Consider the following 27111-nt stretch of genomic DNA (forward strand, 5'->3'; position numbering starts at 1 on the left):
AATTATTGCAGGTTTATAAGAAACAATATCACTGTAGCTGGTAAATCCCTTGCATAAGCAAACATGCATGATTGAATGACTTCATTTGCCAAAATTGCATGGAGAAAAGAAATCTGGACATTCAAGTAATGTTGTGTTATGTAAAAAAATATATATAACAGAAAAGTGAAAGAACATTCACTTTTGATGCACTTTAAACAATTCTTTCACGTCTCTGAAAAGACTTAAGACAGATCCAAACTTCAGGAACAAGTCGATTGTTTCTTTTAATGGCATCCTGGGTTGTGTGAGAGGATCCCCTTACAGTAGTAAACTTCAAGTTTATTTTACTAAGTATACTTAAATAAAGTTCAAGTATATTTTTAAGTAAACTTTATGTAGCAGTGACTGTTTAGAATGGGAATTTTCTCATGATTTACAAGTAGTTGAAAACAGAGATATTGTTAGTAATCAGCTGGACAAAATATATAACACTAGCCTAGTGGTTTTTGCATATTTTACTGCAAATATCTTCCCAATTGTACCTTTAATGAGCTTTAAATGCATATGGATTAGGATTACACAGTTTCTGTATTTCTGTTATGCAGTATTAGGCTACCTTTTGTATTTAAGTGCAGACATCATAAATACGCTCTGGTAAAACGGAGTTATTACACGTAACTAAAAATACAACAATCAGTGTTGCTGGGAGATAGATCTGTCAGACTGATGGTAACATATTACCTTCACTACACAGTCATGCTGAAGGAGACAGGCTTCGAAATCTACTCTCAAACAGCGCAGATAAATCCAATGCGGATTTATTTTGAAAGCGGCGATGTTACGTTTGACGTATGTAAGGAAGTGGAACGAGGTGGATTGTGGTAATTGTAGTTTGCAAATGTGCCATTTGTTTTCATGCTTATAAACCTCAGCACTGCTGCAAAGATTTTAATAAAAAATAGTGTTAAATGACAGAATTTATAATGCCGACAAGTATGCATCGATTTGAGTCATTTATTATATTAAGCACAGTACCTGACTGTCACATAGCAGTGTGTGAAGCATTTACATCGACCAAAAGATGGCACTAAAATAATGCTTTTGTCGTATAATATCAAGTTTACGTTGGCCCCTAGAGATTTGAGAAACGCTTAAAAATATAATTGCTTTAGATGGGCTACATTTTGTCAGTTAAAGAAATACAGTATTGTTTAAAAAATGTTTAAAAATACTTCTATTGATAGGAGCTTGAACAATTTCTTGGAACATGTTTGTTAGTCCAGTTGTCTCCCTGTAAAAATGACTGGCATTTTGTTGGTAAATGCTGGTTGGTTGGATATTTCCTGTATACTGTACTGTACACGCAGAAATATTTAGGCTTAAATTTAAGATTTGTGTATTTAAATTGCATAAAATTACTACCGATTTGAATTACAAAGTTTTAATAAACAATGCGATGCATACTTCTAAGACATACATAAATAATAATAATAATAATAAAAATCATGGCATTGTGGTTTCATTTTATCTACTTAGATTTTCTTGTATTTATTTGATTGAAATAATCATTTTCAAAATGCATTTATTCAAATCTCTTAGAATCGGTTTACTGTAAAAGCAATTAAATGTATTCGGTTAACAAGTACGTAACTATAATACACAAACTCATGGAAGAAATAAGATTCAGTTCAGAAGTCATGAGACTGAAACAAACTGGATTAATCAAATATATATATAACCCTGGTTATTGTGTATTTAAAATGCATTCATTTTATTAGCACATTTTATTATCTTTTATTAGTTAGTGAAATCCTAATTAAGACTGTAGGAAAATATTGTTTAGGACCTAAAATAACATAATTCATACATTCAACACTCTTTATTAACATCACATCACAACATACCTCCTCAAAACATGAAAATGTTTCTGACAGTTGCATGATTAAATATGTAAGATAAATTAATTAAATGAGCAATGAACACAGCAGGAACATAAAATGATGAATTATGTCAAGACTGGTTTATTTTGGAACAGTTTATTCAAATCAATTATTCAAATCCATGTCAGAGCTGGAGAAAGAAAGATGAAGGCACATGAAAGTCAAGAATGCACCACACAAGAGGAGCACGTTTCATGTCTGATTCATCTCAATGTAAGAACGAAGGGAGGATTTCAAGATGGACATGCGCTGATGGGGATCCGGCCCATGAGAGTTTAACGAGAGGGCAACAGACAACAATCCATCCTTCAGTGCTAAGCAAATCATTGAGCACAAATCTGACTAAAAAGGCAATATGGCAAAACATGATGAAAACCACTCCACTGGTTTCACAAGTCAATTTCTCCAGAAGAAGGAGAACGATGATACAGTGTTCTACACTCAGAACAAGAATGTATCTCCATCTCTCCTCTCAGGAGAGATCATAAACAAACTGTAAACAAATGTGTATGACAGTAAATTGGCTTTCTATTACAAAACACACACTGTGACACACATCCGGCTCCAAGTAGTCACTAAAATCAGGCTGTACATTATGCATCTAAAAAGGATATCTTCTGAAACTATACAAGGACAGACTGAACTACAACTTTCATCTTATTAAAGATATATACAATCACATGAGATGAGAGCACTTCGGAAATCTGTACAGCAGTTACGTCACCATCAAGTTCCATGTCAGGAGCTGCAAGCAAAATAAATACGAACCGTAGCGTAACAATATAATAAATGTACAGTGTAATAAATCCAGGTATCAAAACCAGCGAAACAGCTGGAAATGTAGCAGTTCCATTCAATTTCTATTATAAATCTGTTTACATTGTCATATTTTGCTCCTGACCTGGTCCACATTGAAACGGCACCAGCAGCACTCTATTGAAACCCCTGAACTGCAGTCATTCATCAAGTTCTTTACGTTTTTACATATTGTGGCTAATTTAATTGTTACAGAATCCCTAGACAAGGTGATGAAAAACAAACAAGTTTGCTTGCAAAACATTAGCATTAGTTTGTAAAAGCATTATGGTGCCTCAAGAAACTCAGTGTTCATTTGCAAAACTTTAGTGTTTACTTAAAGGATTTTTTTTTTTTTTTTTGTTCACAATACCTTTACGTTCACTTGTTAATAGTACTGCGTTTCCCCAAGAAACTTTGCATTGGCTCGCAAAATGTTTTCTCACAAAGATTTATGAAACCGTTCTTTTCCCTACCTCATATTTTAATCACAAAATTTTGGAAGCAATTGCAAAAGTATTGCGTTTCTTCAAGAAACATTGCATCGCTCGCAAAACTTCTACGTTTACATGCAAAAGTACTACACTCCCCCGAGGAACTTTGCATAGCTCTCGCAAAAATTCTATTCGCAAAAAGTGATGCGATTCCCCCAAGAAACTTTGCATTCGCTTGCAAAACCTTTTCAATATCTAGTAAAACTTTTGCCTTCTCTCGCAAATATAATTTGTGGTTCTACCTTATATTTCCATCACAAACGTATTGCGAGCAAACACAGAAGCTGGTGTGATATTAAACACGAACAAACTTTGTGGCTATTTTCATGGCAAGAAAAATGTATGGCTGAATTACTTCAGGTTTCTTCTATTTATTTTTGCTAAAAACTCTTGGCTTAACCCAAAGTTTGTCAGGGAACACAAAACATTTCTGAAAGAACAAAGTTTCTTGGTGAAATGCAAACACTTTGAGGGAAGCAAGATCTTTGAAAAATCGACTCATTTTATTTCCTTGTCTCTGTAGGGACTCTGTAGATTGTGCTTTCAGCTACTATTAAAATGTAGTAGCTTCATTAATCATTTCACCACATTTAAATTCATTCTGTGCAGAAACAAAATCTGCAGATTCCATCTGGACTTAATCATGACTCACTGAACATTCAGATACTTGTGATACAGCATAGAAAGGAGCACGTTTTCTGACTAACATGATGAAAGCAGATTATTTGAGATGGAAAATGCTCAATGAATGACATGAAAGACTCGGGAACATAAAAATGGACATGCCATGCTCTTGAATGTCTCACTTAAATCAAGCAACGAACAAGCTGTTCTGTTGATGATGTAAGCGTATTGTCACAGGGGCGCAAGGCAGTCCTGGGACGCTGGATGTTAAGGCACAGAGGTGGGCGGCCCTGCACCCTTCTCAACTACACAAAGATGATACAAACATCAACCATCACTCGACTTTAAGCCACAATAAACTCTCTGCCACATCATACACTTCCAAAGAATATAAGATATGAGCATTTACCTTTTGTACAAATTAAAGATTTATTTCAAATAAATTAATTCACTTTCATAGATCGTCATAATAATAATAACAACAACAGCAATTAAAAACCTTCAGATTGAAAACCATGACTCATTCGTTGACCCTAAACCAACACAGAGGAAGAAAAGCCACTTCTGTTGACCAAGTAAAGGCCCAAAGATATGCTGTTTGTTTATAGAAATATGATTTTTAAATTTCGGCAAAGCAGTCAATAAAATAATAAACTGGTCTCGAAATGTTCTTAAAAGAGTTTCAAAAATCAACAGCCTAAAACCTAAAAAAAAAAAAAAGAAAGTACTTTGAAACAAAAACTTCTGTCGTCCCACTCGTTCATCCCTCAGCTGAAATCCAGCCGTGTTTATCTGACCCCGGGTCAGTTACAGTCCTTGACGGCAGAGCGCTGAGGACAATCTTCATCAGGAGGGGACGTATTCTCCAGCATTGGTGCAGCCTTGGTTCCTGAACCTCAAACCTTAATGACAGCGATGATTGCAATCCTCCACAACACAAATTTAATGTCTGAAAACATTGTCAAAGTGTTGTTGTTTTTTTCTGTACAGTAGTAGTCACATTCACACAACAGAATTCAGGGAACAGGAAAAGGTAACTCAAAGTCTGACGACAGAGGCAAAGGCAAGTAGAAGAGAAGAGAAACTGGCAAATCTACCAGAGGAAGATGAAATGACAAAAAGAAAAAGACTAAAAAGTCAAGTTTAACAGGTGAAGAACTCCTTCACGCTCTCTGATAATGTGAGGGTCACTCTTGATCCGCTGTAGATGCGAGCAGCACAACCCTGTCTTGAAGGTCCTGACCAGAAGGTCTCGTCCACTGCAGACATACAGTAGTTACCCAGGTATCCTCTTGATATGGATCTGACAAGAGATTAAATATCATCAGTCAAGATCCAGGTAAATAAAGAACATCGTCTATGCACACCACCAAATAAAAGTCTAGTCTGAAGCAACACATTTTACTGTCCAGTCAACGGTGTTTTGATTTTGGACACATGTGATTTCAGTGTCAAAACTAAACCAGGCATCCATCAAATTGTCCTTATGTGTCAGACAGTGTTGACTGTTATGGCTGGTGTATGGCTTGATGCGATCAAAATAGCACTGCATTAGTATAGCATTGTAATAACAATACCACCCAAATCCTCTACCATCACTTATCAATGAGACGTTTTGAAAAATATGATCTTTTATAAGCTAAACATTTCACCGTAATGCAGACTGTGTTGGCAATTCTGAATGCATTAAATACAACATCAAGTTTATAAGATATTCAGGAACTACAGAAAGGATTCAAATGATTCACAGTAAAGGAGTTAAGAGGGAGAGAGCATTGAATGGTGTGTCATTTCAGTCACACTTTAAGATCAAATTCTGGCTATTAACACAGCATTAACTATGACTTTTGTCTCAAACTGCTAATTTACTGCTTATTTCAGTTAGTAAGTTATTATGTTTAGGTATTAGGTAGAAATAGAGATGTATAATATGGTCATGCAGAATATGTCCGTTATAAGCACTAATAAACAAACAAAATATGTTAATAGTAGGCATACTGATAATCAACTAGTTAATACTGAGAACTGGTTTTTATTTAAGATTATTCTTTCCTGTTGTATTTCCCAAAAGTGATGGAGACAAAGCAAAAGATAAGATATCTTTGCAAATGCAAAAAGAGCTTCATATAAAACTCCTGAATCTAAACAAAACTAATGAATAACACAATAAATGTAGCCTACAAATGAAATCTCCACTATCATACACTAGGATAAATCCTGTCCAACCCTAGACAGGACTAAACCAAAGGCAGCATACAGACCTCGCTAATAATTGCCCACACGGCGGAGTCCTTCTGGACCGCCAGACGAACGGCCACCACAGGGTTAAACACAGGGTCAACCGTCCCCTCCGCCACTCCTTTCTCAAACTGAGCTAAAGACAGACACAAAGAAAAAAAAAACATATGTATCTCTAAAGGGGAGAGCAGGAGAGATTGTAACATTTTGTATTCAGTTTTTTGCCAGACACTTCTCTCCAAAGGGACTTCTAATAAAAAAATATCATAAGAGAACAATATTCACTATAACCTCAGTGCCATGTTTTGAAAGTAAGCTAAAGGTGCAGTACAGGAAAACGCAGTGAAAGAGAAAGAGAGAGAGAGAGACGTTGATTGTGGTTTACTTAACGGAAGATGTGTGTCTTTTACAGTTTTACAAAGATTGTGATGGTGTATACTGCTTGTGTGCATAAATATTTCTTTATAGCTTTTAGTTTTGAAAGTGTAACTCTTACTAGGACCAAGAAGTCAGCATTAATTTCAGCAAAGATGCATTACATTTATCAAAAATAACAGGAAATAACAAGCTACAACCAGCATATTAGAATGATTTCTAAAGGAAACATTAAAATACACTAAAATAGTTTTAAATTGTAGTAATATTTCACATTGCTACTGTATTTACTTGTTTTGATCAAATAAATGCAGTCTTGGTAAGCATAAGAATTATACAAATCTTAAATGTCAATTAAAATCTATACAAGTTTAGATTCAAATTCAAAAGGCATCATAAGACACAAAGGGTTTGAATAAATAAAGAAATAAAAAGTTAACCAAAAACTCAAAATGAGTTTGTTGAAAAGTGCTTTTCTCAGGCAGCAAGAGAAATGTACTGAGCATAAGTTGCTGAATAAGTGCCATCATTGTTTTATAGAGTTACAGCTCAATGGTTTCTCCTATTTGCAAGGAAGACACAACAATCATTTAAAGTGCAAAACTGCTGATTTGAGCATGAATGTAACAACTCACCAAGTTTATAGAAGCGGTCCTCTGTTCGTTTGTATTTCTCCTTGGTCTTCAATTCAGTGTCCTGCAAGAGATAACATCCTCATTTAGAAGCACTTTAAGAGCCTGTTTGAAAGGCGCTAGCACTATGCTAACAATGTTAGAAACAACCGTAAGAGTAATGTTTGTATACATAGCTAAAATAATAAGTAAGCCCAAACTCACAAACCCATTTACATAAATTTAGATGCATCACCAGCCTCATTTATTTGAAGAACGTCTTCAAGAACAAACATCAAAGCCCATTGGAAGGCTTTTTGAGCTCTGTATCACAGCAGGATGGCAGTACGCTTCCTCATTACCGCGGTAGATCAACCTGTGATTGACTAAAATTAGCCCTGGTAGCAGCGTACACCGGAGACCTACGCCAGAGATGTCAGCCTGTGGTGAGACTCTGACAAACCTGTCATCCTGGGGCTTGTTTGGACATTTAGAGGAAACCGTATGAGTCTAATTGAGGATGTGTGTTTTTTATTTACCGAAAAGGGCAGGATCTCGACGGTAGCGTTCTCGATTTTATCTCCTGGGTGCTCCTGGTTTCCACTGCGAAAGAGGAACCTGCCAATCAAAGGCTGTTTTTTAGTGAATATGCATGTATAGGCACAAACTCATGAATATTCGTGAACACGCATGTGCAAACGCTGGCAGGACATGGACGCGATTGAGTCAATCTTAGATAGCGCATCCAGAACACACAGATAAGGGGTCTCTAAATAGGCCTCTACTTGAGCTGCTAATCAAATCCAGTCACACGCAAGTAAACTGACACTTCATCTTGTTAGCACTGTTTCGACTCTACAGTTGTGCTGCTTATTATTGACTAAAACTTGACGACTCCAAAAAAAAATGTACATAAAAAAGATGACACACTGTCATCATTTCTTAAATCCTACCCATAACTGAAACGTATCAACCACCTTACATCAATAAGCAGCAAACTAGTAGTTTATCAAAGCAAATGCGATAGTTAATGGTTTGTTAATAGTGAAAACTGGACCTTAAAATAAAGTGCAACTGAAAATTATAAATATATTTTCTGACATAAACAGATTTGTTGCTAAAAATTCAGGTCATTCTGGCAGGCCAACAAAAAAATCCAATGTACTGACCCAGATTGGGCCTGCAAAAGAAAAAATATATATCTTCTAGAGTTGTGTCTCTGTTTAACAGAGCATTGTATTCCAATCAGAAACAGAAGAAAAAAGTCCAATCTGAATGACAATGTTCCATGTAAACACATGCCCAAACTGATTGAAATTTCAGCGGGGCTGAGAGGGGTGGGATAAACCTGGTCTAATCCATTCACTAGGACATAGAAACACTTGATAGCATTGAAAAACAACCTAGAAAGTTTTGCGCATGTGCAATGATGAAGAAATGACGTAATGACGCATGATGTTGTTGTTGTTGTTCTCTTTCCACTCATTGTCTGTGAAGTGGTGAAGGATAGCGTTCCACAAGTTCATGATTCAAACTCTCATATGCAGACGTCTAGTTTTGGATACAGGAGTGGCTGTTTTTACATCTCTCTCTGTCTTCTTCTAGAGTTGTGTATCTGCTCAACATTGTTTTCTCTCTCTGTCTTCCTCTCCAGAGGTTTTTGGTTGCAGAGGCTTATTTTAGAAGCTTCTCATTAGCCACCTCTACTCTCCTGCGAGGACAGTGAGACATGGAGACGTGTGAATGATGTCTCCTGGTTAGAGCTCTCGGAGTGCGTGCTAACATCACTTTTAGGAGGGGGTGAAGATTACAGAAAGAAATAATGTGGGTGTTTGTAGGTGCATGTGAACAGTATATTAAATAAATAGAGGAAAATTCGATACTGGTCCCTCAAATGTCCTCTCACACTGGCTCTAGGTCATTGGGCCATAATTATAAATCAATCCCTCTCTCTGTGTGTGTGTGTGTGTGTGCACTTCTCTCTCAGTCGTCCTGAGACAGACTGACCTTTCTATGTTGACGGGCCGATCAAACTTGAACAGGACGTAGTCTCCAGCCATTGGAGTAATGGCCCAGAAGAAGTCTTCGCCCAAGTAGGTTTTCTCAAGTGTATGACCTTGATACACTTTAAGAGAGGTGGACACCTCCGCTGGCGGGTTCACGTGAATCTTATGCAGCAGAGGTTTCAGGAAATCTTTATCCTAACACAGCAGAAAACAAAGTTAAAAAAAGGGCAGCTGATGGCTGGTCTGATTTACAACGTTACTTAATAGTAAAAACAGGTAATTAAAAGGTCATTTAAAAAAAAGAAAAAAGAAAAAAGATTCTTTGGTACAAGAAAACAGGATTGAGGGTAAGACAAGATGTTATAAGATAGTAGCAAGTTTGTGTGGAAGAGAATCAGAAACTCTAGAGTACTTTTAAGAGTAAGAGGAATGATTTGACAGTTGTTCAAAGTCCTGAAGAGTTAGTAATAACATCCCCAAGCCACGTTTCCACCGCAGAAACTTTACCCAGGAACTAGGGACTTTGGCCTGGTACTTGGTGTGTTTCCACTGCAGGAACCAGGAACTAAAAGTTCCGGGTAAAAAATGCCCCTCAGAAAGTCCCTGCTGGCGAGGTGGTACTTTTTCAAAGTTCCGGAACTTTCGGGGGCAGGACTTTGGCGCTAAACATTCTGATTGGTTGAGTTCACGCAGCATTGGTTGAGTTCAACCACCATTTATTCGAATCAACATTTTCAAAATATTACTGTTATTGTGTCATGAAATGTAATTTTAAAAGGATTTCAGGCGAGAATGTAGTTGTTTAAAACTCAAATCTGTTGTTTATTTATAAAGACAGCGCCTATTTAAAAATGTGTTTCGCCGATCTCGTAAACGGTGAGCTCCACTCGATCAGCGAGAGCTCAGTCCTCATGTATCCACAGAGAGCAGCCTCTCCTGGCATAGATCTTCTGATATGCTGGCTCTGATGGGTCTTTAGTGGTTAAACATAAAATATAATTCAGCTGCGGGGTAAATCTAACAGGTTTTCTTTAGTCTGTATTCAATTTATCTATATGTTAAAATGAAAATAAAAAAGACAAATTTATATAATATTTCGTTTCATTGTAATGGCTGCATATACACATATCCCTGAACTAAGTACATTTCTGCAGCTGTTATTATGCTTAAATGAAAACCAAAGGAGGCAGTGGTATTTGATATCCTATTTCGTTTTATTGTAAATATACAGTAAGGAAAATAGCAGTAGCCAAGACGAGCTGACTGAAGTTATCAAGTACGCTGCTGTTTATAGATTTACCGGACTTGCGTCGTCGCGGACATCACACTCCCCAGTCGAATGCACAAAGTCTGAACTAACTACCGATGATGCACCTCCAAAATCAGTGTACTCTTTTTTTTTTTTTTTTTTTTTTTTTTTTTAATCAGCGGTACTTTGTATTGAGAAACGCCACCAGTCTATTTGCCTAATCTACCCGGTACTTTACACCGCGGTGGAAACGCAGAAAGCAACAGTGCTGGGGGGAAAAAAGTTCCTGGGAAAAAAAGTTCCTGGTAAAAATGTTCCGGGTAATTTCGGTGGAAACGCGGCATCAGATGATCTGATCACAAGCGGTTAGCAATACGTACAGGAAGGAGTAACTGGGATCCAACAGGTTTTGGACAAAAATCACTAAAACTACATTTCTAGTGTAAACCATAATGTGTCCCAAATAACAAATGAATGACTAGCTTGTTGAACATCTAAAGGTTTTAAAATGTGCTGGTTAGGTCGCCCAAGGAGGATGTTTATAACAAGTGTAAACAACCCTCATGAAATAAAGGTTACCGTGAGTTTCTGGATTTTCCCAGCAAGGGAGGAGTGCAGGCCTACGTGCTGAAACAAAGAGGGCCTGAAACGAATGCGTAGACTCGACTTCTGCCTCTCACAGTGTTTCTGGAGAGAAAAAGAATGAGGAGTCCAAATACGTTAGATTGTGAGAAAAAAGTTACACAAATATAGTTAAAAATAAAGAGATGTAGATAGAGACATAACGTGTCTGTCTGTAGAGAGGAAGAAAGATCTGAAAAACACGATCACATTGTGTTCTCACTCAAGAGGTGTGAAAAGCCTCCTAATGCCTGACACACCACAGCAGAGGAGTGTTCAAGTCACACACACACATACATACTTGCAGTCTTTAGTATTAACTTACGGCATCTTTCTCTGGGTTGCATACTTTGACCCAGAGTATGTGATCCAGCAGCCAATCAATGGGCTTTTCCTTATAAAACATGAAGATAAACTCCACAATAAGATTTAGATCTGGGGCTTGGAACATCTTACCTGAAAGCAAAAAAATATATATAAAAAATGGAAATTCTGTCATTAATTACTCACCCTCATGTCATTCCAAACCCAAAAGACCTTTGTTTAACTTTGTATCACATATGAAGATATATTTGATGAAATCTGAGAGCTCGCTGATCCTCCATAGACAGCAACACAACTACCACGATCAAGGCACAGACACATTAGTAAGGACAAAGTTAAAACAGTCCATGTGACATTAGTGGTGCAACTGTAATGTTATAAAACTGAAAAAACTATTTATTTATTTTTTTTGCAAAGAAAACAAAAAACCCCACTATAATCAATTTCTTCTCTTCCCTTTCGGTGTTCACAACAGCGTGACGTGTGTGTGATGCTGCTAACACAGGAGCTGATGTTCTGACATGGATGTGCTGCGCCTTGTTTACAAGCAGAGGAATGAACAAACATGGTGGTATTCTCGTGAACACGCATCAAAGACTGACTGAAGACTGAATAAAGTTGTTATCATTTTCTTTTGAACTTGAAAAAAATCGAAGTATCTTTATAAAATTATAGTTGAACCACTGATGTCACATGGACTATTTTAACCATGTCCTAACTACCTGTCTGGGCCTTGAATGTGTCAGTTGCATTGCTGTCTGTGCAGGGTCAGAAAGCTCTCTGATTTCATCAAAAATATCTTAATTTGGGTTCTGAAGATGAACGAATGTCTTACGGGTTTGGATAGACATCAGGGTCAGAAATTAATGAAAATTTTCATTTTTGTGTGAGCTTATCCCTTTAAACAAAGACATATAAATTCGGTCATCATTTACTGCAGAGGGTCCCCCAAAAAAAGGAGAAATTCTGAAGAATATTTATGCAGCTCAAATTATATAGACTAATTTTATGGTGCTTTTGGGGGGCTTGATTGCTCTTTTATTCTGTGACTCCACTGAATTTCAAAAGAGCAGTCAGAACATTTTTAATCTCTCATGGAAGGACAAAAGTCATACAGGTTTGGAACAACAGGAAGATGAGTAAATTATGACAGTAATTCATGTAATCACAGTGATATTTGAATAGCTGGACAAGTATGAAAAATATACATTTAAAAATATAGATATTAAAAATACAGAAGTCACACCAATAAAGCCCAGCTGTGAAAACTCGAGAATCATCCAGTCCTCAGTGGCGAGTTGTAGGGCAAAGTTTTTCATGGTGGCAAAATAGTTGGGCTTGGCAACGATGTCGTCCTCTAACTGTTAAAACAACAGGAAACTGATATCGGTCACACAGAACAGCTCATAAACCAGATAAACTTTCAAACATGCCGCACCTACTAAAAATACCACATCCAACAATCAACCTGAAGAATGTGAAAAATGAAAAAGAAAATCACACTTCACACAGACACTCTTAACACCAACAGAAGTACAGACAAACACTAAAGCAAAGCTAAAGCATGTTGTCCTATACTCTTGAAAAACATGAAAGCAATACCTTTCCCCTCTCCTAATAGAGCACAGCATGTATTGAGAGCATAAAGACATGGAGACACTAGAGAGATTTATCGGCACAGCAAAAAAAGAAAAAAAAGAATGAAAACATTCAGTACAGTCTTACATCACAGACAGAGAGAAGCACATGAGAATGAGAAAGACATGAACATGGAATGACATAAATGAACATTATTTGGATGCGTTTCTGTCTTAGGAAACATGGAAATATTAGAAAGATACTAAATACACAAAATAGACTATTGTTAAAAAGGTTTGGGGTTGGTATGATTTTTATTTTATAATTTTGTTTGTTTTTTTAAAAGTTTCTTATTAATTTATTTGATTAAAATGCAGTCAAATCAATACAATTGCGAAATAATATTACAATTTAAAATGTCCTACTGCAATATATTTTAAAATGTAATTTATTCTTGTAATGATGAAAATTTTCAGCAGCCATTACTCCAGTCTTCAATGTCACATGATAAATCATCAGTCGATCACTGTCACGCTATAAATCTTTTCAAATGTTAAAAACAGATTTCACTTCTTAATATCGATATGATTAAACTGCTAATTTGAACAGAGAGCTAAAAGAGCAGCATTTATTTGAAACAAATCTTTCGTAACATTACAACTGTCTTTACTCTCACTTTTGATCATATCACTATTTCAATAAATGATTTAATTTGTTATTTTTTTTAAATAACTAAAAAGTAAAATCTTACTAACCCCAAACACCTGAAAGATAATGTAAATGTAATAAAATAAATTAAAATAAAACTTTTCATCCAGAACAACTGAAAAAGTAGGAAAACATCCCATCAGTCTCTCTTCAAAAGTGTGATGTTAAATGACAGATTAAAAGACTTGTGTGAAAGGATAAATATTTAACAATCTGAAACCAGTATAAATAGAAAAACACATTTATTAATTTATATTATTTCCATAATGCTCACTCTAACAGATTTGCTGAAACAGGTCGCTGGTCGCTCTTTTAACTTTCAACTAAATTGGTCAACTTTCTCAGTTTGTTGCAGGAGCACATAATTTGGTCGCCTTTTTTTCTGCTTCAACAGGATTAATCAATACATGCTGGTTAACTTTTAGCATCGTTTACAGTTATATGAAAACGAAAGTGGTTAACATTCAACGTTCTTGTTCATCAGTAGTATTTTGTGATAGGGCTGCACGATATTGGGAAAAAATGACATTGCGAAATTTTATTTTTCTGCGATATATATTGCGATACGAAATCTAATCAAATTTTTTCTTACAAACAAAAATGGGGTGAGCACAATTACATTCTCATTTTAAATGATTTAAACATTGACACCATCGTGTCAATTGATTAATATGCGCGAGGGAGAGAGAGCAAGACAGTGCTCGTGTTAAAGACGGTGGCTCTCGCACGTGCTCGCTCTCTCTCGCTTTCTCTTTCTCTCACGCGCGCTCTCTCTCCCTCATACTCACTCTCTCTCACTCTCATGTGCATGCTCTCTCTCTCTCTGCTCTGTTAAACTGACAGGACTTAAAAACTATGATGGTTAAACTGTGCAATTAGTCCGCGAATCACATTCGTCAAGGGCCCGGGAGCAACTGGCCCGTACAGTTAATGAATAACGGATCAACTACGACAGCCTACGTCAAACATCCTGCGATGTGACTATCGTGGATTCGTACATTGCGATATCGATGGTTAAACGACACATCGTGCAGCCCTAATTTGTGATTAGAATTTTGTGAACAGGAGTTCCTCTTTTGCCGTGTAATAAGCCAGGCTTCGAATGCTTTCACTTTCGAAATCGCACTCTTAGTGTCATGTTTTACAAGAAACGATAATTGTCTGTTTTGCATACATCTATACACTATTCACTTTTTAAGAATAAAACAAAAGATGGATTCATTGTTATTCTTGAAGACCAACAACAATAAAACTGTAGGCTACGATGACAAACTATCTTACATAACATTTATTGACAAAAACGAATAATACAAGACACACCACATGCCGACTAATAAATTACAGAATGTTTAGCCAACACTGTGGAATCAAATAAATAAATAAAAAAAATAATTAATAAATCCTTCATATTGTAGTGTGAAATAAGCTTTTCAAAATGAAAACAAAAAGAAAAGTAAAACTAAACTGGCTGTTGGTGACAGCTTGCATCTTTTTTTTTCCCCCATAAGAATACCAACATGTTCACCCAATGCTTTTCATGTTTGTTTGTCCAGCAGAGAGAAACAAATAAGAGGTGTCAAGTTTAGCATTACGCCGCATTCAATCTGCTGCAACCATGTACAGCTGCTCTAACCGTCGCAAATTCTTTCCCCCGATCATATTCCCAGCTGTAAAATCATTATCACTTCATAAAAACAGAAACCACAAAACCGCCAAGCCATGTTCCCATGACAACTGCTACAGAGCCAAAGTGTGTCTTTAGGGTATATCCAGATACACTAGGAACCACAGCAAACCCTAAACGGAGAACTTTTGGGGTACTTGTCTCTGTCTGAAGAGCTTCCAGTGGGGATCTGGCACACTTGCTGGAAACCTACACTGAAATATACACCGCTTGGGAAGCTGACTGAAAGCGGACAATTCAATCAAAGGTTGAAATTTAGGTTTAGGTTTAACACTGGTCTTAACTGTTCAACTTCATGTCTTTGTGTGAAATGCTGTTAATTAGCAAATGCACAACCTTCGATTCGACTCTCCAGTCTGCATAAATCAATCAAATATACATTTATAGCAATTCATGTATTGTAAAGAAAAGTTATATCCATTTTTAACTGCTACTGGAAGTAAACTTGGTTAACTTGGTAACAGTGGGAATATCAAGTAACATCAGTAAAAGCACTTTTAAACTTCAAAACAACAACACAGAATTCAGTGTTATTTTAGCATTATTTATGATTATATTTTAAGCTATTAGCTTTTATTTTCACATTTTCAGTTTTAATCTTAATTCATGTTTTTGTAATTCTGTTAAATACTTTAGTTGTTTGTTTTTTTCAGTTACGTTAGTTGCCAGGTCTAAAATAAAGATAATTATATTTAATAGCACTTTACTTAAAGCCTTTATGTATAATACATTATATAGGGTTATTGCAGTGTATAATGCATTAAAATTATCCATAATATGCATTATAATTCATTTTATCTTGTCGTTAATAAACAAACTTTAAAATGCAATGTTATTTAAGTGTTATAATGTATTAACTATGGTTACAATTATTCATGAGCTGATACAACACTAAAACCAATAGTCCTAAATGCCACGTGTGAATTGAATTGTACAGTAATGTAAGAAAATGCATATTCATTTTAAGATTCGCTAAAGAGCACATTTAATGTGGTTATTAAGTAATTTTTGAAAAGATTAACTTTAAGAGAATGTAAGATAATGTATAGACATTAGTTTTAGATAATCATATCGGTGAAATAACTGTTTCGTGGTTAAAAATCTTTCTGCAATATTTCGTTTGTTTATTATGCAGAAACGGCTATGAGAAAGTCATGCGTAGGTCACTTTACCCAAAGTGTAAACACTATGATGCTTTCAAAACATTGCTCTGTTTCTATTTGTATCCTGACCAGCCACACTGACTCAACCAATGGTGTGCGTTTACCGACCAATAGCAGACAGGGGAGTGAAAAGTCATTTGATTTTTAATTACGTTGAGTAATGCTAGTGGTGCAGACATTACATGCTTAACCTTTAAACTTGTAATTTGATTACCTGGACATAATAGACCCCTTTGTTCACAGCATACATCATTAGAAAGGAATAGTCCAAGTTCTGCTTGGTCCTCCATCTACAAAGACACAAAAACATGTTAAGAAAAGGGAGACGCCAGTAATCTAAAAGCAAAGGTTTAATGTACAAGTTAACGGGTTGATGAGTCGGCTAACTGACTGGGAGTGAAATTCTAGATGTCAAGCGTATGACGAGTGTGACTGACAGTAACAGAAACATACACAGCCAGAATGCTAAATAAGGGTTGGATGAGTCTATAAACAAAAACACATCACTCACACATACTCAATATAAGCATTGTTATTCATTTGTCCTTTTGGTAAAGGGTTCAGAAAAGACATAGACATAAATATTCAGAAAGGACAAAGAATATTAAATATGATGGGCATCAAAGCCACTCATTTCCTTTGATCAAACTGACTTTGTAAAGTGCATGAGAGTTTGTGGAACAGAATAAGAACTCAGATGCTCAACACACACACACACACACACACACACACATACACAGTCATGTCAGATGGCATCATTGGGAACAACTTTATAGCAAGTGGTTTCACTAGCAATGGCCTTGATTGTGCGAAATCAACACTAAAGCACAAAAACCAAACGTTTAAGAGTAAAAATTTAACTTTAGTCAAATAGGCAATCATTTTATTAGGAATTGCATCCTAATGAATAATTTAAAAAACTGTAAGAATGATAAGCTGAACCTTGCTTTAAAAAAAATCAATTATTTTATTATTTTATAAAAAAATGCAATAAAACAGGAATATTGTGAAATATTACAATTTAAAAGAACTGTTTACTATTTTAACTAGGGATGTGACGAGCTCTCGTGGCACGAAATCGACTGGTCTCGCGAGAACGTGACGATAATCCTCCAAAAACAGTATTTACATAAAAGCTGCAAGATTAATCGTTTAAAGACGGCGATCTCAATTCAAACACCCACGAGATCTTACTCCTGAATGACAATGATTCAGCTATGTCTATTATGACTGTTTAACATAGCGAGTGTCAGTGGAGCGCGAGAAAAGCACGTTTAGCTGCTAACGTTACCCATGTTAATGAATCATTCATGCTGCAGTCGATCCAGAAAGAGTAACACAATCTTTTCAACCACGCATCATTTATGTGTTACAGACATTAAGATAATGGAAGTACTGGGATAAACGCTTGGGTATAAACACTTATTCGCTCTAAAGTAGCAATCAAAACAAAAGTATCTTAACAAACTTAACACGTGTATGTATTGTAACGCAATATCCTCTTCCGTCACGAGGTGGCGACAACTGCTGTTTAGGAAAATAATTATTTGTCATCAAATCTTTCATTCAAAAGATTATAATTGTGAAACAGGGCTTTCAGAATTAAGACATGGACTCCATTTAATTATTTTTATTTTCTTCAAATTAATTCATAAAAAAAGGCTTAATCAATAAACATTTTGTCAGAACCACTAGTACAGTAAATTATGTTTTGTTTAATTATACATAAAAAACATGATTCTCAATTCATCCAGAATCTTGCACGCTAGTTTACGTGTTGTTTATTGCTGCATATAATTTATTAAAATAGAAGTTTAATTTCATAAAGTACAAGTTGATTTCAAAATGCACATACATTTTTTGCATTTTGTTTTCAGTTCAATAAAATCAACATTTTCCCTATATATATTTCATCATTGAGGATTTCTTCAAATAAAAAAAAAAGTCTAAAGTGTTAAAATCTTGTCTCGTTTATTCTCGTGAACCCAGTCTCATGTCTCGTCTTGTGTGGGATAAGTGTCTCGTCACACCCCTAATTTTAACATATTTTAAAATCCAATTTATTTCTATGAAGATAAAGCTATATTTTCAGCAGTAAATGACTCAGTCACATGATTCTCCAGAAATCATTCTAATACACCGACTTGCCCAATAAACATTCCTGAATATTACCAATGTTGAGTTGGTAATATACAATATACAATATATATAGTTGGTAATATACAGTTGGCCTGATTTTTTGATGAACAAAGTTTTCTTAAAAACATTTGTAACTGCCTTTTTAGTGAATTAAGTAATAATTATTTTAAATAACATATTATAACACACTTTAGAATGGTAGTGTATGTTTGTCAAATATTGTTTACTTACTGCTCTAAAAATGTTTTCACTAATTAACTGCCATATAGTTAAATTCGTAAAAACTTGTATACAGAATTTAGAAATAGCTGAAGGCTGCATGGCTCTGAATGAATTTTATATGTTAAACAAAGGTGTGTGTTGAATAGCATATCTATAAATATTTCTCCGGTATTTAAATTGGTATTGAGGATTATAATATTCGGCATTGGCATAGACTATTTTTCAGTCGTGACAACCCTAGGACAGAATCAGAGTTATGAAAGAGAGAGCATGATACCAAGTGACAGAAGAGGCAGTGAAAGAAAGAGATGCCCAGAGTGATAGAGATTAAATTGAGACAGCTGTGGATGAAAGATTTATGGAGAGCAGGGGAAGAGAAGAGAGGTTCTTTTAGGACAGAGAGAAAGAGGAGGAAGGAAGTAATGAAGGAATGATTCAGTGTCTTTGACCTTGAGCTTGCTGGCTTCCCAATGCCTCACGTTTGGTCTTTCTCTCCAGAAAATCTCACTGACATCTCTCCCTCTCTAATCACATTTGTGACAGTAAATCAGCTCTGACTCAGGCACTGAAATATGAGATCCGGGCTAATCAAAACTTTATTTCAGCTTCACCACAGAAATCTCTTTGAGCACATCAACTCACCACAGCAACAGCCAGCACAACCATATGACAGACTGCAATCAATACACCTACACACACCACCTGTCAACCCCTTGAACATGCTCCACTGAAGATAAATGCCTTGAATTAGTTTTGTAGACAGATATCAAGATATCAATCAAGATATTTTACATGAAGTATGCTTAAAATGGTTAAATTATTTGGGGACTACACAATTCCCCATTTATAGTTTTGATTATTTGCCTAAAATCCTAAAATATGGAAACAGTAATAATAAATAGATGTGTGCAATTCTTTGACTGGTAGCTTATATGGGCTTAATGTCCATTGGCATACTACACTGCTGCATACTATTATACTATCTTGCATATGTAGTATTGTTTCAAATAAAAGTAAATTGAGTACAGTACCCCAAAAAAAGTGTCCAGACAGCAAACAATATTCAATTATGCACGCACACACACATATACATACACATATACATATATACATATGCATATACACACACTGAACAAAATTATAAATTCATCACTTTTGTTTTTGCCCACATTTTTCATGAGCTGAACTCAAAGATCTAAGACTTTTTTTCTATGTACGGCACACAAAAGGCCTGTTTCTCTCAAATATTGTTTACAAATATGTCTAAATCTGTGTTAGTGAGCACTTCTCCTCTGCTGAGATAATCCATCCACCTCACAGGTGTGGCATATCAACATGCTGATTAGACAGTATGTATGTATATGTGTGTGTGTGTGTGTGTGTTTATTTATTTATTGAGAAACCTCCTACTGTTCAAAATTTTGGTGTCAGTAATTATTTATTTATATATTTATTTATTTATTTTTTAAGTAAATTCATACTTTTATTCAGTGAGGATGCATTAAATTGATCAAAGTGACAGTAAAGACATTTATATTGCTATTGCTATTTATTAAAGAATCTTTAAAAAAAAACACAAAATATACACACACATACATGTATATCATGGTTTCCACAAAAATATTAGGCAGCAAAACTGTTCTCAGCATTGAAAATAATAATAAATATTTAAGAACTCAGCAGCAAATCAGAATATCAGATTGATTTCTGAAAGATCATGTGACACTGAAGTAATGATGCTGAAAATTGAGCTTTGCGTCACAGGAATAAATTACATTGTTTTAAAAACTCAAACAAACAACATATATTTTAATGTTTAATACCATTTAACAATACTACAGCATTTTACAGTATTTTTGATCAAACAACTGCAGCCTTGATCAGCATAAAATTCGCCAAACGTTTGAACAGTAGTGTATGGTGCAATTTTTATGTAATAAATGAGGTCACTTGTAAATACATTTTTTTTCGTTATGCTAACATTTTATTACCGTTTTATTATATACCCAGAAGTATGTACTTTGCCACACAGTCTATTAGTGTTTTGTAGAAGTATGTGGCTCCTGAAGAGCATAATATTCCTAAATACTTACTTGACCCTCTCCTTTGAGTCACCAAAGGTCTCTTTCAGGTTGATGAGGTCTGGATAGTAGCTGGCAGGGGGAGATATGACCTCCAGTAACCCAGAATTCAGCTCTGTGTAGAACCTGATGGACAATGACAGTCAACAACAACAGTTAACAGGGCATCTGAACCATAAGGTTAAATGTACAACTGAGATCATAACACAACTTAATCTTGAGGAAGTTCAGTGTGGCAAAATAAAAAGCAACTTACTCTTTTTCAAGGCCTGCAACCACACTGTTTACGTAATCTATGTCCGTCTGTGAGGAAACAAACAAAGCACTGGTTAGCACACACACACAGAGTGGGCACAAATACAGGTGCAGTAACTACTGAGTAAATAAACCAGCAGCTCCTGACAGCCTGGAAAAATATGGGAATTGGAGTGACTCTGCTCTGGGCTGTTTGTTATCTCAGTGAGAAAGACGAATTGTCTTTTCTTCACCCTAATACATCTGTGGATGCAAGTGCTGTAAAACTGCAGTGCGTGATGTGGTAAGGGATATCCTCTCTCCCTGGCTCACACGTGTGCTGGGGTGACACAAGAGCCTCATTAGAGGGTCTTTAGATGCACTGCCACTGGGTGTTTCCGCTTTATTAAAGCACTCCAACTAATTACTGTACTACCGTTGTTGCAGAAAACCACAAGAATAGCTGATGACTGATCACACAGAAAACATCAGTTACCAGACATAACCACAGCCCACAGACACTGAGGCAGGTACAAAAACACTGTAGCGCAGGCTGGAGAAAAACTACATTTATTATGCCAAGACTGCTGATGTATAGAAAACACTGTACTTTTGGGTTAAGCTGCACCTAACCTTTTTCCTGTTTATACAGACTCCTTTTTTAATCAGTCAATTAATCTAACAGAACAGCCCACTGTAACACAGTAACTATATTCATATAATGAATATTTAATGTAGAAATATTGTAACTTAAGAATGATAAAAAAAAAAAAAACTTATTGCCTCCATTTATTTTTCCGTTTTTTAACCCAGGAATGAAACCCAGAAAATAAATTTAAATGGCTCTAACTCTCATGAGTAAAACAAGCAAACTCATTTTCCTTATTCAAAATTCCTATTTCATTAAAAATATTAAAAAATGAACAAATAATTATATACAGCTTGTTATTTTTAATGTAGTATAAATGCTAAATTTTATTTCAAGTAGGGGTTGTGCACAGATAGTCGAAAATATGAATATTCGTTCTGCTTTAATTATTCGCTAAATAAAAATGATATTTGAATTTCAAAAAAAAAAAAAAAAAAAAGAAGAAGTTCACAATAAAACCTAATTTGGTCACTTTCTCTGATTCTCCACGGCATATTTGAATATGTATGCAAGCAAAAAATAATTAATGAATGAATAAGGGGCCGTTCCACATGTCGCGCCTAAAAACGCGTGGAAAACCCTAGGCTCACCGCTTTCTCCTTTCCAAAATGCTTGGGCAGAAGCGCTCCTGAAGCGTCTGCCGTTGCTAAGCAACAATGACGCGCTCTCTCCATAAAGACGCGGAAATTTCAGTACAGGATAAATGGATTTGAAGCACAAAAAATTGCTTTCAGTAGTACATTTATTTAAAAATGGCAATCCATATACAGCTATGGTCAGCTGTTCCTTCATCTTGGCTGAGCTTTCAAGGTTGTTACGGGAAAGGATGAAGCTGAATGTTTAGTTCTTGTCACATGACCCGCGGTGCGATTGCGGCATTCTGAAAAGTTCAGAAGTTTTTAACTCTATGCGTTGCGGACGAGACTGGAAAAAACGGGCGCATTGCACCGCGTGCGCATCGCTTCCATTATGAGCACATACCGCGTGCCTACATTGGAAATAACGTACTTGAGCGCGCAAAAGACGCGATATGTGAACGGCCCCAAAGAAGTGCGGTCTTCTACAGTACTTTAAATATGCCGTGGAGAATCACAGAAAGTGACCAAATTCAAGAATATCGTTGCGGCATCTCTCAAGCAACGAATAAACACCGCTAAATTGGAGAATGCAGTGAAAACTCCTCTTCTCACGTGTTCCCTAGACCCTTGGCACAAACATCTCTCATGTTTTCATCGAGAAACCTGAGAGGTAAGAAAAAAAAATGATGAAGAGGATGCAATGCCCACTCGTCGGAAAAAAGACTGAGCCAGTTCTTCAGCAATGATTACAGAGAGTCCAGCCGAGGCGAGTGGGAACAGTTCTTGCTGGAGCCATGTATTCCACCAGATGAGGATCCCATTTAGTGATGAAACGAAAACAAGAAGCGCTTCACAAAACTTATTCGCTGAGTTCTGACAACGTCTGTGCCGTCAGAGTGCGTTTTCTCCGCGGCCGGCATTATTGTTAAAAGACTAAGGAGCCGACTTTCCCCCGATCATGTTTACATGCCAGTGTTTCTTAACAAGAACATGTAAAACAATAGGAAAAAAAATGCAAAAAAGATTTGCTGACAGTCTAAAAGTTTCAAAGTTAAGTGTAGGCTATGTTCTACAATAGCCTAATTGCTGCAGGCTACTTTACGTTTTTATGGAAAAAACTTTGGCGTCAATAATTCAAAGGGCATCAATATTTTTTTGACCATAAAGCTAGTTTCTCAAAATATCTTGATAATTTTCCAGGTCTAAAAACATATTAATGACATATTCTTTGCATCTAATCAGCTGCCTGTATACAGAGAAGGTTTGTTTTTCATGAAGCTAAAAGAACTAGAGTCACATTGGCATACATAACCTTAATGTGGCATTTATATGGCTCTAGTTCTCAATCAAATGTGTGAAAAAAGCATAAATTACATTGTGGGCAAAGAAAATGTAAACATAACACACTTTTTCCATATGCATTTGTGAATTTTGAAAATGTTCATTTAAGGAGCAAAACGTCAAAAAAAAAAAAGAAAAGAAAAGAAAATCTGAAAAGAAGCATTTTGTGAGTACAGTTCTACTTTTCAATTCTGGTTTTCAACATGACATTGGGCCAAAATAACCCTTTCAATCAATCTCAGAACAAATTCAGACAAATTGAGACTAATCCTGCTGGGTATGTCTGCATGTCTGTTCCTCTTGTTTGAACCTTCAGACAGCAGCATAAAATCATCGAGACCCCTGTTCTCAGCATGAACCACCCACACCCCTCAACGGGTGGTAACAGACAGCAAACAACAAACCCCACTGACCCAACTCAGCCATTTACAAAGCTGCTGATAGTCTCACGACTCTTACACTGAACGTGAAGTAAATATGACACTGTACTAAAAACTGTAAACTTTAAACTTCCTTTTGATGTTACTCTTTCCAAGAGAAGTGGTTTCACAGATTGAATATACTGATACACATGCAGTTTCTTCACCAACTGCTTACATTCACAGACATAACCAACATCATTTGAATGTTTTTTTGTGTGCTTTTGACATCTGAGTGGACTTAGATCTTCACGGAGAAGCACTTGTTTAGTCAGTGTGAGCACCGCACAATCATTTCCATCATATCAAGCTGCGTATGATGAATCTGCACAAACAGGAAGACAGCCAGCCGCAATCCTCGCACACAAACAAACACACTTTCTCAAACCAATGAGAAAAATGCTCACCTCTCCTACGAACACTATAATGACGCAGTCGAGCTTCTCCTCCGCCGAGAGTTTATCGATGAGTGAGTGAAGTGTCTCTGACAGGTATGACTTTACTTTCCGCTTCACCGTGGGGATGCCCATCACCATGGAAACTGCATAGAAAAGAGAACAAAACCTCAATTCCTGCCTCATAAACTCAATTTACCAGCACTTCATACAGTCATCGCTTGGCAGAAGACAAACTACTATAAATAACATGAAATCGGTTTGTTTAGAGGCTGCCATACAAGATGAATATGTGACATGGAAGTTTACTGATGTTCTGTGGCTGTATTATTGTGGCTCGATATCTGAAATAGAAGAGGCATGCAGAGTAGCACAAGAGTAAAGTCCAGATATGAAAGACACACAAGGAGGTGCCCAGGGCAAACGCATTACTTTGCTCTATTGTACTGCATCTCTGAGCATCAGAAAAGCAATGAAATTCAGCTTCCCTTCAGGAAGGAAGAAAAGCACAAGAACAGACTCTGACTCCTGATACAATCAGAACATAATGAGTAAACAAGACACTCAATAAGGGACCAATAACAAGTGTTAACAGCATGTGAGTAGCGACTAGCATATAAAAAAGGTATTATGAAAAAAAAAAATGAAAAAAGATATGTTACCTTGCCTTATAAAGTCAATGCCATATTTTATTAATTTGTTTCCTTGTATTAGTAAAAATCATGGCAATGTTGTATAAATTTGTTCCTTTCGATCTATGAATTATTTTTTAAAAAACATTATTAACATTTATCATAAATATCATTTATTTTCTTAGATTTTTCTGTATAGACAGTAGAAAACACTGATAACAGCCTTCATGCATATCTTAATGAGTTTAGAAAAAGTCTCATCCTCTTCTACAAAAATAAATAAATAAATAAATAAAAATAATAATAATAATATAAAAAATACAAACCAAAAACAAATCTGGACATAATTTAAATAGCAAACCTGAATCTTTTGAAATCATATTGGTGATATGCATGCATGCTTAACTTAATCAGTAATGGACAGGAGCACTTTTCACACAGGTGCTTAGGCTGAACTGCTGTGTGCGTGTGTGTGTGTGTGTGTGTGTGTGTGTGTGTGTGTGTGTGTAGGGGCATGCTAGACAGTGTTGATGGTGATACCGGTGTTAAGCTGCAACACTGGTTATGTCACTTGCCCACCATGGCACCGACCCAGACCGTCGGTTTGATTTTTTTTTAATAGTAATAAAAATATTTTAGTTCAGTAAAAGAAAACACTACAATTAAAAACTGAAGGCAGCTGCTCAATGCAGCATGCCGAACGACAGTTGCATCACAGATCAGATTTTTTTTCTCCAGTGAGGAGAATGAGTCCAGCTGACTGACAAGAAGAGTGAGGTGAGATAGACAAGATGATGTGGATGATTTAGTTTCGAAACGAAATGCAAAAGTTCCTGTATGGCAATATTTTGGATTATATCAAATATCATATCATTATCATATCATATATCAAATATCATTATATCAATATCATACAAATTAAAAATGAACAATTGCTTCATGCCAAATTGCCTGTATTTGAAAGTGAAAGTAAAATGTGCATGCCGCTTTTACAAGCAATTTCAAAGCAAAGGAAAGCGAGAAAAAGAAGGAATGCTCCCACGGTGAAACCGGTATTACCGGTGCGGTCACGTCAATTAACCGGTGGAAAAAGAATTCTCACCGTCACAACCCTAGTGTGTGCGTTTATGTTCAATTTGAGTGACAGACTGAGAGAAGCTCTGTCACACTGCAATACACAGAAGAAAGTAAAAAAATATCCTAGTTTTGCATGGCTTGCCACTGAAAGACAGTGTTTTGAGAGGTAACACCACATGAGTAAGGAGTAAAGTAGGTTGAGGATCAAAGAGAGACAGGGAGAGATAGAGAGAGCACATTAAAGAGATGATGCGTATCAGACAGAGAGGTAAAGCACCTGAGACAAAGAAAAAAAATAAAAGTGGCACAATACCAATAAAAAAAAAAAAGCATGTTTTTAAGTTAATGTGCATTCAACACAAGTCATCCTCTCCTACGCCACCTCTTCTCTTTCACAAAAGCAGCGTTTGGCCTTCAGGCGCTCAGTTACATAAAGAGCCGCTGAGCTGCATTCTTTCTCCCAGAACGCGCTTTCTTCACTCTTCATCTGCAGTATGTGAAGTCTGTATGCTTCTCTTTGAGACAGCCACTCGATGTGCCTTGAGACTAGACCACAGCAGAGTTATACACAGACGGTCTCTAGGGATGTTACAGTTCCTTACTGAGGGAGAAAAACAGCGTGTTTGAGACACTAGGGTCTTTCATTAAAATCTTACGTTGTTGAACATTTTTACAATGAGAGCGTCTCAAACAATCCTCTCAGACTTGTTTTTTTTATTGTGTATATCAAGGGTTTTCAGACTTTGCAGGTTTAGGGACCCTGTATGAGAGGTAAAGCTAGATTTACTCATTACAACTGATAAACAAATTAACCCCATCACATTACATAATATATTGCATAATGCTCATTAACTGAATAGGTTTTTAGTTTTGAATTAAAATTCAGGTAACGCTTTAGAGACTAATTCTCACTATTAACTAGTTGCTTATTAGCATGCCTATTGTTAACATA

The 27111-nt window shown here is 36.1% G+C and overlaps 1 protein-coding gene across 2 annotated transcripts in view; it reads right to left on the reverse strand.

The window, feature by feature from the left end:
- Positions 1 to 3015: 3015 nt before the first annotated feature.
- LOC127964716 (alpha-1,3-mannosyl-glycoprotein 4-beta-N-acetylglucosaminyltransferase A) overlaps positions 3016 to 27111 on the reverse strand; it is a 46733-nt gene continuing 22637 nt past the window's right edge. For both annotated transcript variants that reach the window (XM_052565025.1, XM_052565026.1), the window contains 12 exons: positions 24463 to 24596; positions 21091 to 21137; positions 20847 to 20960; positions 16607 to 16682; positions 12506 to 12620; positions 11261 to 11391; positions 10894 to 11001; positions 9067 to 9260; positions 7599 to 7677; positions 7084 to 7144; positions 6097 to 6209; positions 3016 to 5138 (listed from right to left, as the gene is read on the reverse strand). In XM_052565025.1, coding sequence (XP_052420985.1) covers positions 5112 to 5138; positions 6097 to 6209; positions 7084 to 7144; positions 7599 to 7677; positions 9067 to 9260; positions 10894 to 11001; positions 11261 to 11391; positions 12506 to 12620; positions 16607 to 16682; positions 20847 to 20960; positions 21091 to 21137; positions 24463 to 24596 — 1199 coding nt within the window. In that variant the 3' untranslated portion in view covers positions 3016 to 5111. The remainder of the gene's footprint in view (positions 5139 to 6096; positions 6210 to 7083; positions 7145 to 7598; positions 7678 to 9066; positions 9261 to 10893; positions 11002 to 11260; positions 11392 to 12505; positions 12621 to 16606; positions 16683 to 20846; positions 20961 to 21090; positions 21138 to 24462; positions 24597 to 27111) is intronic.

Source organism: Carassius gibelio, chromosome B9, assembly GCF_023724105.1.
Source record: "Carassius gibelio isolate Cgi1373 ecotype wild population from Czech Republic chromosome B9, carGib1.2-hapl.c, whole genome shotgun sequence".
In the NCBI taxonomy this organism is placed as follows: domain Eukaryota; kingdom Metazoa; phylum Chordata; class Actinopteri; order Cypriniformes; family Cyprinidae; genus Carassius; species Carassius gibelio.